The sequence below is a fragment of the Pelodiscus sinensis genome, chromosome 5 (assembly GCF_052426305.1).
Source record: "Pelodiscus sinensis isolate ZL-2025 chromosome 5, ASM5242630v1, whole genome shotgun sequence".
Lineage (NCBI taxonomy): Eukaryota > Metazoa > Chordata > Testudines > Trionychidae > Pelodiscus > Pelodiscus sinensis.
In genome coordinates this window covers 124,373,481-124,389,269 of record NC_143056.1, presented here as the reverse complement: position 1 = coordinate 124,389,269, position 15,789 = coordinate 124,373,481, and the positions used below count along the sequence as shown (strand labels likewise).

General features: G+C 44.6%; 1 protein-coding gene and 1 long non-coding RNA gene across 3 annotated transcripts in view; one reads left to right on the top strand and one right to left on the bottom strand.

Annotated features, from left to right (window-relative positions):
* Positions 1 to 2,753: 2,753 nt before the first annotated feature.
* LOC149524376 (uncharacterized) lies at positions 2,754 to 3,439 on the top strand. Its single transcript, XR_016349573.1, has 2 exons — positions 2,754 to 2,891; positions 3,313 to 3,439. It is a non-coding gene; the product is annotated as an uncharacterized LOC149524376 (long non-coding RNA).
* An 11,197-nt stretch (positions 3,440 to 14,636) lies between these two features.
* The window catches only part of IGHMBP2 (immunoglobulin mu DNA binding protein 2), an 81,638-nt gene continuing 80,485 nt past the window's right edge, over positions 14,637 to 15,789 (bottom strand). For both annotated transcript variants that reach the window (XM_075928333.2, XM_089778710.1), the window contains exon 15: positions 14,637 to 15,182. In XM_075928333.2, the coding sequence (XP_075784448.2) occupies positions 14,985 to 15,182 (198 nt within the window). In that variant the 3' untranslated portion in view covers positions 14,637 to 14,984. The remainder of the gene's footprint in view (positions 15,183 to 15,789) is intronic.

The window sequence follows — 15,789 nt, the reverse complement described above, 5'->3', positions numbered from 1 at the left end:
CTGCCTGCCTAGACTGACACACACAACCTGCCCAGTGCTGCCTCCAGCTGCAGTCTCAAGCACGTCACGCAAGCGTCTGGCACTCTGAGATCCAGAGGAGCACACACTCTGGGGTGGGATAAATGGTGGCAGTGTAAGTGCCAGTTAGCTAAGTTTCCTTTATTTCTGTGTACTTTGTTAATTGATTTTACTCACTTTTAGTCTGTTAAAACCTGTTTCTTGAAGTTAAGATGTGTTCATTCTAATGTAATTAATTAGATGTATATTATTTATAAAACAGCCATACTAGTCCAATGGTCCATCAAGCCCAGTATCCTGTATGCCAGCAGTGGCCAATATCAGGTGCCCCAGAGAGAGGAAACACAACAGGTAATTCTCACGTGATCCCTCTCTAGTCACCCATTTCCAGACAAACAGAGGCTAGGGACGCCATTCCTACCCATCCTGGCTAATAGCCATTGATGGACCTAACCTCCATGAATTTATCTAGCTGTTTTTTGAACCCTGTTAAAGTCCTAGTCTTCACCACATCCTCTAGCAAGGAGTTCCACAGGTTGACTGTGCACTGAGAGAAGAAAAGCATCCTTTTTTTTGTTTTAAACCTGCGGCCTATTAATTTCATTTGGTGACCCCTAGTTCTTATATTGTGGGAATAAGTAAATAACTTTTCCTTATTCACTTTTTCCACACCAGTCATGATTTTATTGATCTCTATCAGATCCCCCTTAGTCTCTTTTCTACGATGAAAAGTCCAAGTGTTTTTAATCGCTCTCTTTATGGGACTGGTTCCAAACCCCTAATAATTTTTGTTGCCCTTTTCTGAACCTTTTCCAATGCCAGTTGTATCATTGTTTTGGAGTTAGATCTAGATTATTGCTAGAATAATTTTATTCCTGGAGGCTCCTAAGGCACAGCATTAAGTGTGTACAGGGCCAGCCAGGTGGAGGCACCGCCATTGTATATTTTGTTCAAAACAAGGGACTGCAGCAAGGGGGTGGATAGGGAATCCTCAACTATACAACATCACCACTAAAGTACTCAGGATTTCCTTTAATGTTAAAACCATCAGGCGCCCAGGCATACAGGTGCGTGTGGCCCACTCCTGAGCAACCCAGGAAGGAAAGGGGGTGTTACATGTAAAAATACTTCCTGACCAGCCCACCCCAGCCCTTTGGCAAAGAGCTGGGTGAAACAACACTCTTGACAATCAGTGTGGTTGACATTAGCTACAGCGGAGTGAGTATGGCAAACCGAATTGCTGCACTTATGCCAGGGAACAGGACTTACTCACCAGGGAACTGGTTAAAAGCTCTTTTGAATCTCAATCGCTGCACTATTCTGGAAAGTTCCATGACCCCCGTCAACCCAGAACCAGGCTGGTTGTCAATTTGACACTCAATCATGCCATTCCCAGTTGATGTTGGTGAGTTCCACGAGTTGTCCTGTCTGAGAGAAGAAACTTAGCTACGTGATTTTTGTTACTAATTGACCCACAATGGGTGCTAAATGGCTGATCGATGAAGGCCGGCTGCAGTGTGGTGATGAGTTGTTTATCAAGCTCTGAGACACTTGAAAATTAGTCTTACTTCTAGGCCATGTGGTCCTGGATTCAAGACCCATGTTTAGTCTTGCATGTATCCCCCCTGCTGAGAGTGCCGTGTTAAGGGGATAATGCACTGTCCGAGGGCTGCCCTGTGACTGAGCCATTAAGCTAAGCTAGGGTCCGTCAAAGCTCTGTTGGCACATTCTGAAAAACCAAGGTGTGAGTTTAAGAATAGCCCCAAGGTCCAATCCAATCTGCTTCCCAAGAAGGGTCTGATTCAAATGCCGCCGATATCAACTGGAGCCTTTCCAGCTAACCTACCTCTGGTGGGCAAGGCTGTACAGGAGCTATTGCTGAGCACAGTGTGTTTCTGCTCCTTTTGCTTGCACAGTTCTGGCCCTGCCAGCCCCTGACTGATTGCTTTGTGAAGCACGCTGTGCTGCTTCGAGTCTTAAAACTGCTGCTGAACACACTCTGTTCCATGAAATGCGTAATGTGATTTGTCTCCATTATTAATCCCAATGCTTCCCCTCAGCGTGACTCTGCCAATCTCTCTCCTGGGGTGTAGGCTATCCGCTGGGGTCCTCGGTAATTTTGAACACAGCTGTAAAGCTGGTGTGTGATCCATGACCCACAGAGCAAGCTTTGCTCTACAGCAGAGGTTCCCAAACTGTGGGTGGCAATCCCAAAGGGGATGTTGCCATCAGCAGATGGGGTTATGGTGATCCTTAGTGAGTGGAGGCCGCCATTTTGTTCCACGCAGTGCGACCTCGTATGTATACAGAGGCAGATTTCAGTTTTGTGGGGCCCTGGGCCAGAGCAAGGGGGACTCCTCCCCATACCTGCCGCCTCTTAGGTTTCCCTGGTGCCAGAGAAATGGGGTGAGGGTGCAGGGACTTTTCCTGCCCACCTGGCAGGAGGGCTGACCCCACTCTCTGCAGAAGTACCAGGTGGGTGGGAGGACTGGGTAGGGGCATAGGAGGGTTCATTTTCCCCCAGTCGGTCAGGGTTTCTAGGAGTGGGCCCCGTTGGCCCAGTGGCTAATATGCCACTGCTTTTATGATGCGCGTGAGGTCACAATGCATAGAGGGCATCAATTGGCTCTACAAATTAACAACCTCCACACACCATGACCTAACAGGCATCAGATATAATGAGGTCCCCCTGTGGAGAGTGGCATTTTGCAGAGCAAAATGGCATCCTCCATGTGGCAGGGCCTTACAAATATGGTGCATGTAAAGTCACACTGCATGGAAGATACTGTTTTGCTCTACGAAATGGTGTTCTCTATGGTGTCTGGGATCCTGGCAGGAAATACTTCATAACAATGGGGTTATGCTAGCAAAAGGTTTGGGAATTTCTGCCCTACAATCTTAGGAAGATTAATCTGATAACTTTATGGCAACGCCATTTGTAACAATGTGCAGTAGAAAAGCTAAGTCTTATTTCGGAACCGTCAGACGTGAGCACCTAGCACAGAAAGACTGAGCTCCTGATAAAACATGTATATGCCAATATATCACAGACCTCTATGTGCCAGCCCGCTGCTAGATCAGGGCACGATTGTGTCCGTAAGTATGTATTCTAGTGCTTTGTCCATTCACACATAAAATGGCTCAAGCAACAAAAGTTTCCCCTTTCCCTTTGGGAGTCTAATGTCATAATTAGGCAAAGCTCTGCAGTAGGAAATGTTTATGTAATTTTCCATCCCATCCCTTCCAGTTATTTCCCCTTGGAATAGTCTAAACAATTCTTCTCTCTCTCCTTAGGCTATGTCTGTACTGATACTGCTGAGCTGCCGCAATGCCTTTGGTAAAGAAGTTCTATGCCACCTCCTTGGACAGCATAAACTGTGTTGGTGGGAGTGCACACCAACCTATAAAGCAGTATGACTTACATAGCTTTTGGAAAATGTAACCCCCTCAACAACATCCATTTTGCCCACATAGGCTGTAGTGTATATATAGTGTTTACACCATTCGGACACTTTCCGACAGGTATATCCCTGTGGCCGGGAAAACACTCCAGCAGTGTAGCACTTAATTTCAGGACACTGTAGCATTTAATGTCAGAAAAATTGCCATAAAGTGATCAGATTTGTGCACACACGAGGAATTTTGTTAAACAGATATTAAAAGGCACAGTGCCAAAAGTGAAATCCCTGCAAGCTGTATGGAAACTTGTTAAAGACACCATAATAGAGCCTCAAATTAAATGCATACCCACAAATTAAAAAAAATAAAGAACCCCCTAAAAATACCATTGTGGCTAAACAACAAAGCAGAAGCTAAATCTTAGTGAAGGAAATAGAATGGAGCATAAACTCTGGCAAATGAGGTATAAAAATATAATTAGGAAAGCCAAAAAAAGAATTTGAAAAGTAACTAGCCAAAGACTCAAAAAGTAATAGCAAATTTTTAAATACATCAGAAGCAGGAAGTTTGCTAAACAACCAGTGGGCACACTAGACACTGAGATGCTCACAGAGCACTCAAAGATAAGGCCATTGCAGAGAAACTAAATCAGGGGTGGGGAATCTATGGCCTGGGGGCCGGATTTGGCCCCCTGGCTTGCCTGGATCAGGCCCCCAAGACTCAGGGCTCACTTCCCCCTGCAGCACAGGCAAGCTGGTGCTGGCATTCCAGTCTTGCTCCTGCACCCCATCACTCTCCCAACCTCACCCCAATCTACTCCTGTATCCTCTCTCCCACCCAGACCCCATACCTCAAGCCGACTTCCCAACAGCCCCCTCCCACACTGAGCCCCTCATTTTTGGCCCCCATTCAGAGCCATGGGGTACCCACAAAAATCTACTAGCCCAGGTCCTCCTAGGCTCAGGTGTGCGGGGAGTGTCTTTCTGCTTCTTAGTCAGGGGCCACATCATTGACGGGGGGTGGTTTTGGGGTTTTTTGCTTCTTACTTTTGTGAGGCCCTCGGCTGATTTTTTTTTCTTGTGTGTCTATGGCCCCAGACCCAAAAAAGGTTCCCAACCCCTGAACTAAATAAATTCTTTGCATCAGTCTTCACGGTTAAGGATGTGAGGGAGATTCTGAGACCTGAGCCATTCTTTTTAGGTGACAAATCTAAGGAATTGTCCCAGACTGGGGTGACATCATAAGTTTTGGAACAAACTGATTAACTAAACAGTAATAAGTCACCAGGACCAGGTGGCGTTCACCCAAGAGTTCTGAAGGAACTCAAATGTGTAATTGCAGAACTACTACGTGTAATCTGTAACCTATCCTTTAACCTATCCATTTCTGCCAAATGACTTCAAGATAGCTAACATGATGCCAGTTTTTAAAAAGGTCTTCAGATGTAATTCCAGCAATTACAGGCTGGGAAGTCTGACTCCAGTACTGAGTAAACTGGTTGAAACTATAGTAATAAACAGAATGGTCAGACACAGAGACTAACAATTTGTTGTGGGAAAAAGTCAGCTTGGTTTTTATAAAGGGAAATCATGCCTCACGACTGTACTAGAATGCTTTGAAGGAGTCATCAAGCACATGGATAAGAGGGATCCAATGGATATAGTGTACTTAGATTTCCAGAAAGCTTTTGACAAGGTCCCTTACCAAAGGCTCTTAAGCAAAGTAAGGTGTCACGGGATAAGAGGGAAAGTCCTTTCATGGAATGAGAACTGGTTAAAAGACAGGAAACAAAGGGTAGGAATAAATGGTCAGTTTTCTGAATGGAGAGAGATAACTAGTGGTGTCCCTCCTGGGTTTATTGTGGAACCAGCCCTATCCAACATATTTATAAATGATCTGGAAAAAGGGGTAAATAGTGAAGTGGCAAAATTTGCAGATGATGCAAAACTACTGGAGGCTATGTCTAGACTGCAGGCTTCTTTGCAGAAGAGATCTTCCGGAAAAGCTTATTTCAAAGAGGCTACGTCTACACTGGCCACAATTTCCGGAAAAGCCATGCAAATCAGGTAAGTCAGGATAGGGAAATCCGCGGGGGATTTAAATATCCCCCGCGGATTTAAATAAATATGTCCGCTGCTTTTTTTCCGGCTTGGGGAAAAGCCAGAAAAAAAGCATCTAGACTGGCGCAATCCTCCGGAATAAAGCCCTTTTCTGGAGGATCTCTTATTCCTACTTTGAAGTAGGAACTTTGAAGTAGGAATAAGAGATCCTCTGGAAAAGGGCTTTATTCCGGAGGATCGCGCCAGTCTAGACGCTTTTTTTCCGGCTTTTCCCCAAGCCGGAAAAAAAGCGGCGGACATATTTATTTAAATCCGCGGGGGATATTTAAATCCCCCGCGGATTTCCCTATCCTGACTTACCTGATTTGCATGGCTTTTCCGGAAATTGTGGCCAGTGTAGACGTAGCCAGAGTGTCCACACAACAAAAGCACAATGAAAAAGTGATGTGCTTTTTCAAAAGATAGCGTCCACATTCATTGGACACTATATCGCATTTAAGTTGTGATTACTGTGGACGGAGTGGGCCCAGAGCCCCTGTGCTTTTTCCTGGAGGCCTCTTCTTTCAAAAAAATATTCTCTTCTGTGTCCACACATACCTTTTTCTGAAACAGCTTTTTTGGAAAAAGGGTTCTTCCTCATATAGTGAGGTTTAGTACGGTCAGAAAAACCCTTCTGTTCTTTTAACTTTCTGTTGAAAGAACTCAATGGCAGTGTGGACATAAGTATTGTTTTTCCAGAAAAATGGCAGTTTTTCCAGAAAAACTCTGCAGTGTAGAAACACCCCAAGATAGTTACGACCAAAGCAGAATGCAAAGAGCTACAAAAAGATCTCAAACAGGGTGACTGGGCAACAAAATGAATGATGAAATGCAGTGTTGATAGATGCACAGTAATGCATATTGAAAAACAATCCCAATCATACATATAAAATGATGGGGTCTAAATTAGCTATTATCACTTGAGATCTTGGAGACATTGTGGATAGTTCTCTGAAAACATCCAATTAATGTGCAGTGGCAGTCAAAAAAGTAAACAGAATATGGGGTCTGATTAAGAACGGGATACATATTAAGACAGAAAATATTGTATTGCCTCTATATAAATCTATGGTATGTCCATATCTTAAATACTACACGCAGATATGGTTACCCCATGTGAAAAAATGGTATATTGGAATTGTAAAAAATGTTCAGAAAAGACAACAAAAATGATTAGGGTTATGGAACAGCTTCCATATGAGGAGAGAGTAATAAGACTGGAATTTTTTATCTTGGAAAAAGACTATTAAGGGGGGATATGGTAGAGGTGTATAAAATCATGACTGGTATGGAGAAAGTAGATAAGTATTATTTTAATATTTCTCATAACACAAGGACTAGGGGGTCACCATGTGAAATTTAATAGGCAGCAGGTTTAAAACAAACAAAAGGGAGTATTTTTTTGACACACACCACATAGTCAACCTATGGAACTCCTTGCCAGAGAATGTTGTGAAGACTACACACTAAGATTCAAAACCAAACTAGATACATTCATGGAGGATAGGGTTATCAATGGCTATTAGCCAGGATGCGCAAAGATGGCATCCCTAGCTTCTTGTTTGACAGAAGCAGGGACTGTTCTGTTCATTCCCTCTGGGGCAACTGGAGCTGGTCTGACCTAGTATGGCCATTCTTGTGTTCTTATATACAATCTTGTATCATAATTTAGACAAGCTACGCCTGATTCTCATCTACACTAAGAGCCTGTCACCTCATCCAGAAGGTGCAAAGTGATCATGGAGAATTTGTATCCAGTTTAAGGCTCCTTCAGCCTGAGAGGAATGTAAAAGCAGCCTGCGTGTAAGTGAGAATTGAGCCAATTAAACCAAATTTATTCCTGGTGTAACTCTATTGCCCTCAGGGATTCATGTGGGTCAGGTTTTCTCCCCAAACATTATCACTCCATTTCCTTAAGTTTTGCTGCTCTCCTTTGAATTCCTTCCAAGTTATGAGCAGCTTTTGGATCCAGACATGCTCCAAAGCATACATGGCATTTTACCTGTGGCCTCACCAGTGCCGTGCCAATCCTTTCTGGACTGACTGGATCGCGTTGACATTCCTGTGACCAGCTGATGGCATCAATAGCTTAGAACTGAATCACTGGCTGGAAGGCAGCATTTTTAGGGCAGGAAAACCTGGCTCTACTATGTTAATGCAGAGGAGGGATAAGAGCGCGGTTATCAGAATCTGCATATAAGGAAAACAAGACAGTAAAACTTCAGCGTTACTGACACTGCAGGAATGGAGGTTGTTCATTACTCTGAAATGTTTGTAACTGAACAAAATGTTGCCGTTTGCCTTTTAAAAGTCTGCAACGTTGATTTAATGCAGCTTTGAAGCTTTGGAATTAAAATGCCACTTTTAATCATCTTAATTTAAGTGAAACAAGTAAAGAAACAGTTTTCTTACCTCGTCAATTTTTTAACTTCCCCTTTATCTTTTTTACTAGCTTACATTTAATACAGTAGTGGGCTGCACAGTATTTGCTTTTCTTTTGGCCCCTGCTGCCTGATAGCACATTTCTGGTTCTAAATGAGGGGTGTGGTTGATGGGTCAGTTCTGAGGTTTTACTGTATGACAATACTGGAGATAAATAAAGTCGCATTTTTCTTCTGACGTTTCAAAGCTGTATTAAGTCCTGGTGCTCTAGGAGCAGAGACCTATATCACCATAGCCAAAATGAATTGGGGAAGGGAAATCAACAGGGAGTGCTGTAGCAGGCTAGAGGCTACATCTGTGTGTGGATTAAAATGATGGACTCAATCCAGAAGGCTTTCATGTAGACTGGTGTATGGATGGACTCTACACCCCAGGGCTGTGTCTACACTGGGCCACTTATTCCGGAAAATCAGCCGCTTTTCTGGAATAAGCTGCGAGCTGTCTACACTGGCCCCTTGAATTTCCAGAAAAGCACTGACGATCTACTGTAAGAAATCAGCTGCTTTTCCGGAAAAACTCTGCTGCTCCTGCTCGGGCAAAAGTTATTTTTCCGGAAAACTGTTCCGGAAAAGGGCCAGTGTAGACAGCACAGTAGTCTTTTCCACAAAAAAGCCCTGATTGTGAAAATGGCGATCGGGGCTTTTTTCCGGAAAAGCGCGTCTACATTGGCCACGGACACTTTTCCGGAAAAAGGGCTTTTCCGGAAAAGCATCCTGCCAATGTAGACGCTCTTTTTCCGGAAATACTTATAACAGAAAACTGTTCCGTTTTAAGCATTTCCGGAAAATCATGCCAGTGTAGACGTAGCCCAGGAGTAAGCAGTGTGAAAAAGCTCAGGGCCATAAACCTTCACAGGAAATAGGAGTAATTTCAATACCTTTTATTCTAACATATATCGTACAATCAAATGGTTACACTGATTCCATAACTACTGATATTTACACAGCATCTTGCATCCCAAAGCATTTGACAGCCACTTGGGAGATGGAGGCCAGTAGCCCTTTAAACAGCACGTGGCAGCACTGCCCATATGCTCGGACGGAAAGGCTATGACTACATTGCGGTGCTCTTTTGGAATACTGGAGGTACCTTGAAATAATTATCCCCCACCTTAACTGCAAGCCCGTTCTTTCGCAACATAACGGGCTCCCTATTCCAATGTCCCTGTAAACCTTGTTCCACGAGGTTTAAGGGACTTTTCGGAATAGCAGGTTAGTTTGAAATTTGGCGCTGTGTAGCCGATGCCAAGTTACAAAATAAGCGGTGTCAAAATTAACTCGAAATAAGCTACGCAATTTGCGTAGCTTATTCCAAGCTATGGGTGCAGTGTAGATGCACCCAAAAGCGAATAAGAGTGAGTCCAAATCAAAGGGAACTTCTATCAAGTCTATCAGGGGAACTTCACCAGATGTCCCTGGTGCCCTGGACCGGAATTTGTCCAGAACACCAGGGAGTTCCTATGCTTAATCTTGCAAAAAGTGTCATGAGATCTTCAATGAACTACAAAAGGGAAATACCCGGGTTTTATGTATCATGAGATTGTGCTATGGTAGCTATACGGTCTACTGGTGTCATGCTTGGGCTAATGAGGAATCGAAGAGAGGCACACCAGCTCCTGAGTCACCAGCCTCCGAACTGTGGAGATCTCATATTATGGTACTGATTATGCCTGTAGCTTATGCAATTGGGCAAGATCAGTGCTTGTGGTGAGATGCTTTCACAGCCACTGCAAATGCCACGGGCAGGAAACAAAGCAAGAGAAATAGCTGCTGCGGTTTTATTTTGGAGTTGGTGTTCATAACGTCTACGTCCTCTGCTCTGCAGCCAGCACAGGATTTTAGACTCTGTATCTGAGGTAAGCTGCCTCATATGAACCTGGTTCTGAAGCCCGTTATTTCAGAGTCTGATTACTTCCTGGATTTGAAAGGTAACATTGGCTCATATTTATGCAAAGCCAGCTCTTCGTTTCCTGGCACAATCAGTGATTTCATTCCATTTGCTCCAAATGGTATTGGTTCAATGAAGGTTTCTATCCTGGAGCAATGGCACCTAATCAATAAGTCATCAATGAAAGAGAAATGAAGGCAATCACAGCCAAGCTGGGTACATGGTAGAAAGTCCCAGAGGGGTAGCGGCGTTAGTCTGTAAAAACAACAAGCAGTCCTGTGACACCTTTGAGAGTAATAAATGTATGAGGTATTGTGCTGTCATGGGTAAAATCCACTTCATCAGATGAGGCAGAGTGGAAATTACAGAATTTGGGGTGTATAACAGCAAAAGAAGTTACCTGTCATTTGTAGGACTAGTGTTAATAAAGCTAATTAAGTCAGGGTGGATGTCTCTCATTCACAGCATTTGATGTGAAGATATGAATATCCAAAGTGGGGAATTTGGCTGTAGTGCATTAACCAGTTAAGATCTTTATTCTACTGTTGAATTTGTAAATTAATTACAGTTCAGCTGTCTCCGTCTATAATTGAGTGATAAAATTCCTTTGTAGAAGGGTGGCTACTTTTAAATCCATTACTGAATGTCCAGGGAGGCTAAAATGTTCCCTTACAGGTTTATGTGTTTAACCATTCCTGATGTCTGATTTGTGTCCATTTATCCTTTGTGGTAGAGACTGTCCGGTGTGGCCAATCTACATGGCAGAGGGGCACTGCTGGTGCATATCATGTTAGTGGATGTGCAGGTGGATGAGCCAGTGGTGTGGCTGTTCCAGTTAGGTCCTGTGAGGGTGTCTCTTGTATAGATATGTAGACAGAGCTGGCAATGGGGCTTGTTGCAGGGATAGATGAGTGTATCTGAGGTGTGTTGTATGGCTGCTGGTGAGTATTTGTTGTCTGTAGGTGAGGACTGGCCTGCCTCCCGAGGTCTGTGAGTGAGGGACTGTTTTCCAGCATAGGCTACCGATTGTCTTTTTCTGCTTCTTCCATAGTGCCACTGACTTCATTGGAGCTATGGTGATTTATACCAGTTGAGGATCTGGCCCAGTTTGGATTAATTTTCCTAATCTGTCTCCTTGCCAAATAGTCCTGTAATGCCAGACACCATGAATGTGCAGGTTGGAGAAATGCTGCCATCCCCTGCTCTGCCCCAATACCCTCCAAATCTCATCTCTCCATTCTTACGTTAAAAACAAAACGTCTCCTCTAGGCAGCAGCAATTGAAACTTCCTCCCGCACGGTGCTGCCCACGTGACCGTACCTGGACAGCAGAGCACAGCCTGTCTCCATTCCGCTGTGGGCCTGATGACTCGCTGAGGTGTTAACTGTGCCGGGCCTTCTGGCACTTTGAATGCCAGGAGCTGCTTGGATACCAGCCTGTCACGCTCGCCACCTATCACGCACCGTGTCCTTCTCTCACGGTGCTGCTCAGGGTGGCACAACTGTCGTGCAAGGTTGGAGGTATTTGGTGTGTTTCTTACAGGCCTGTGGGTCAGGAGAGCCGCTCAGCTTTCAATGAAAAATCAGTTAAATTTCTAGTCCTTGGGGTTATAAAGAAAAGCTTGAACACATGACTCCTGTGAGCCCTAAAGGCTCCAGACTAGAAGGCAAAGCTAAAGAGCCTGGTATTATTTATTGCATCAGTTCATGATCTGGGGGGACCCGGGGGCATGATTTTTACAGTCAGGCTGACACCATTGCTTATTTTCTAGACTGACTCCACAGAGCTGAATTAAGGCAGGCTGATGTTGGAGTGACAACCAGCATGGCCCCTCTCCTGTCATGGTAGCAGGTTTTAGTGCTCAGATGAATGTTGAGCCAAATCACATCTCCTGGAGCTATTATTGTTCCAGGCTGGCTGTGGACTCGGGCAGGCATCAGTCATTAACTATTGGCCACTTACCCCAGCCCTCAGTTGCAAGATGAGTAACTGGCCACCCCTTAGTTTAACCACCCCCAGTGGAATGGCAGAGGCCCCTTTGATTAACACTTTATCCATCACAACATTTCTTTGCCAGCCAAAGAAACAATCCCTGCCATCTATCTAGACACGCGGACATACCCATCCCTGTGGTGTCAGGGTACTGAGCACAGGGTCTGGATGACTATTCTCTGTGCATACTGCATGGATTTGAGATCGGAAGCCCGTCCGGGCAGGGCCTGTCTCCTGCTGTGCATTTGCATGGTGCTTGGCACAAGAAGCCCCTGATCTCAGTCAGGATGTCTAGGTGCTACCACAATGCAAATCATTAACTAACAACCATTAATTATCATATTACTTACCTGCCGCAGGGCAATGAGGCTGAGCGAGTCTCTGCGGTGCAGGGATTGGGGTAAAACAATTGTGCACGACTCTGAAAGGGTCATTCTAAGAAGAGGAGGCAACTTGCTCACTGCTGACAACCCAAAGAGCCGGGGGGAGAGCAATAGTAGAGGGGAATTCTCTTCCCGAGGTGCACCTGCAGCATGTCTCTCTCCCCTCTTTGCAAGATGGAATGTGCCAGCCCTGCTGCTGTGCACATCAGAACCCACCTGTACACCTGTAGCCAAGGATTGGAGTTCCCCCCAGTTCTGAATGTGCTGGGTTAATGGACAGCCTGGGAGCCCAGAGCAAGGGGTCTGGCTCTTTTCCTGCACCAAGTCAGCCCAGACTGCCCCTCTCCCAGCTGCCTGGTCCCAGCCCCCCAGCTAGTTTGTCCTCTAGTCCTGCTTCCCGGGCAAAAGGTGTCAACTGGTCACACCTCCTCCCAGGCTGAGGTTATGAAGGGCAATGGCCATTGTGTATGTGCAGGAGACTATCACACCTGAAATTCCTATCACTGCATAGGTATTGGTGCAGTGCCCAGGGAAACCAAGGCGCACATACACGTGGTTACTATAGGACAGTAGAACTCACATGCAACATAACAAGGTGAATAAAATCCCCACTTTGTCACACCCAATTCACCTTCAGCCCCCTAGCCAGCATGATCAGAATTTATGAGCCCTGGGAATGCTCTGATGTGGCTACATACAGGGTGAGGGCTGGGTCTCTCCGTACATAGATGACATTCAAACCTCAGGTACTGTGCAGAAATTGGGGCTTAAGGAATTGATCTTTGGAATTATTCCTTCTCACATTCAATGCGACCGATGTCCTGATTGGCTCTTCTTCCATTAAAATAACATCATCCTGTCTGAATAGATGAGGTGCACTTTCATCGAAAAGTGGCTTCTCCACTGGAGTCCCATTCTCCCACGTTTTTACTGACTCCACAGTGGATAGCAGGTATTTACCACCTCGCTGCATAAAGCCCTGCATGAAGATTCCCTGGCTGCCTCTCCGTAGCGAACAGGATGCAGCTTAAGTAAGAAGGCAACCTTGCCTCTTTTGACTTGATGGAGTAATAAGCAAATTCAGTGGCCTTCCTGTCCACTGGGAGAGAGCCTGGAAACCCAGGAACCATTTTCAGGCGGGAAGATGATTTCTCATCATCCTTAGTCACATGAAGATATTATCAACACAAATCTCTTCCAAAACATTCTTCTGCCCCAAAAGACGGAAGGAAGAAGGTCTGAGGAAGATAAGAGCTGCTGGTGGAACTTTCTGAAGAGAATCAGGGTTTTTCTGATTAGCCCTAGTGCTGGCTACCCCCATATTTTGCCAGAAGGAGGTTTGGAAGTTTGGCACCGGCCTGGCTTCATGTTACACCTCCACATTGGCATGGTCTATAGCTTCCTGCCTCCTCTCCTTATGGACTGTGCATCTCTGATTTGGTGCAATCAGGAGGTGAAGAAATGTTTCTGATTCTTCTCACACCAAGTTATTGGAGATCTTCCATTCCCTACAGTCATTAAAACAAGATGGCCACAGAATCCTTAATGTTCCCTACTAAAGCTGAGTAAAGAACCCTGGTTTGGCAGATATAACTGACCCCATAACCTTTATTCTTTGGGGCAAACTCCCTCCCCCAACCCAAGAGGCCTGCACAAAGCTTTTGGCACCATTAAGCCAGGTTGCCAGGGCTTGAGAAGTGTTCAAGTCTTGTGCTAATTTTCTGCCCAAAGGTGAATTTCACCCTTAGTGCTCAACATGGTCCCTCCCCACTTCTGAAGGAGAGAGAGAGAGATGGAAATAAAGTCAGACATTTAATGATGTTTCCTTCAAGGCAGATATTTATCTAATTGTGATTCTGTCCTTCAGTAATACCAATTATAACCCCAATCCTAAACCCGATCCGTCTCTATTACACAGTAATCAGAAATGAGCCAAGGGGCACAAGCCGCTATGCTTCCCAGATACAGCACCCACTGAGCATTTCAGGACACGGTGTTATCTCAGCATGGAAGTGGTCTGTCAAGTTGCCATTGGCTCACTCAGCCTCCACCCTGTGCTCAAGGTTTTCGAATATGCTGGGTCACACTCCAGTTCATTTAAAATGGTTAGCAGAGGGGCACATGTGGCAGCTAAAAAGTTGACCCCTCAGAGATGGAAGACTCTTGTCCTATCTGCCTTTTCACACGGCTTAGCCCAAAAAGACCCCGCTGAGTGACTGGAAACATTTCTTCTCATTTTTCAGTACACAAGTAAGGTTTCTGGCCTGGAGAAACTGAACTGGTTATGCTAATTTTTTTCTGCTCTGTTTCCCTAGTGTGCAGTCAGCTGAGGCTGTTAGACTGTTCCCACCCCATTGGTTACGAGGTTCTCATTTTACTTGTACCACAATCAAATGTCACATTGACAGCTTACTGCTTAGGGTGGTTAATAATACTCTTTATTGTAATTCTGTGCATCCTCCCCATATACATTTATTACCACACACCAAACAAAACAAATCACCTTCATCCCCGCCATCCTTGCAGCAGTTCTTTTTAGATTGGTCTTAACTGATATTTATTGGGCAGAACATCATACACTCATAGAAAAGCTCTAAGTTACACACACTTCCAAATGAAAAGGTCCTTTTTCTGTCTTCAGCACAAAAGGAACTAAGTTTACAAAGGCCATGGCTTTTTGCATCCCTGTGTGTTCAGCTTGAATATCAATCTCCAAAAGGAAATAGGATGGGATGGGATTCTGGCTTTAGTGAGAGCAAATTCCTCATTTCTCTTTGTCTTTCTTTTTGCTCTTTCTCTGGCTGGTCAGTTCATTAAGTTTTTTATCTAGGCGCCTCTGCAAGTGAGCTCTTTTTGCCGGGTCCAATGACTTGTCTTTTGATCCACTCCCAGCGTAGAGAATTCCTTCTCTGCTAATTCTCTGCCGAGCTTGAGCTTTGGCCTTCTCCCCACATCCATGAATCTGTAGGAGACAGAACAATAATTTTGGTGACAGGTCTGGGACTGCCTTGAGATTTCACATGTCCTTACGCATGAATTAGAGCCTGATGTTCCTCGTTGCAGAATCCTCATCTTGAACATACTTCACAGTCCATAAAAATGTCCACCAGTTAGTTATAGCGCTCTCAATCCAGAAACAAAATAGCGAAATCCACTTTCCCCGATAGAACATACACAGTAATTAAATCTTCCCTTTAGACAGCTTAAATATTTCCTTCCCAAAGTCTAAACATTTTAAGAGATTGTAGCTCCAACAGCTGAGTAGCTGGATTTTTTAAAAATTTCTCTCATATCATCTGATGAAACCCTAACTCTGTTTTCTAACTTGTGCTGTTAATGTCCGCTCTTTCTTTTCTCTTTCACTTAGGAAACGCATCTAAACTATGTCTTATCAAGCAGGTATTGCACTTAAAGTCAGAAAAGTGACTTGGGAAAAAAAGTGCTATCCTTTGGGTGTGGTTGGGGCTATTTACACTGGGGAAAATTTCTAACTGGTTTTAAAATTGAGTCAGCTAAACCAGTTTCAAAACCAGACAGAACTGTAGCAGAGACTCTGTTTAGAATAGCCT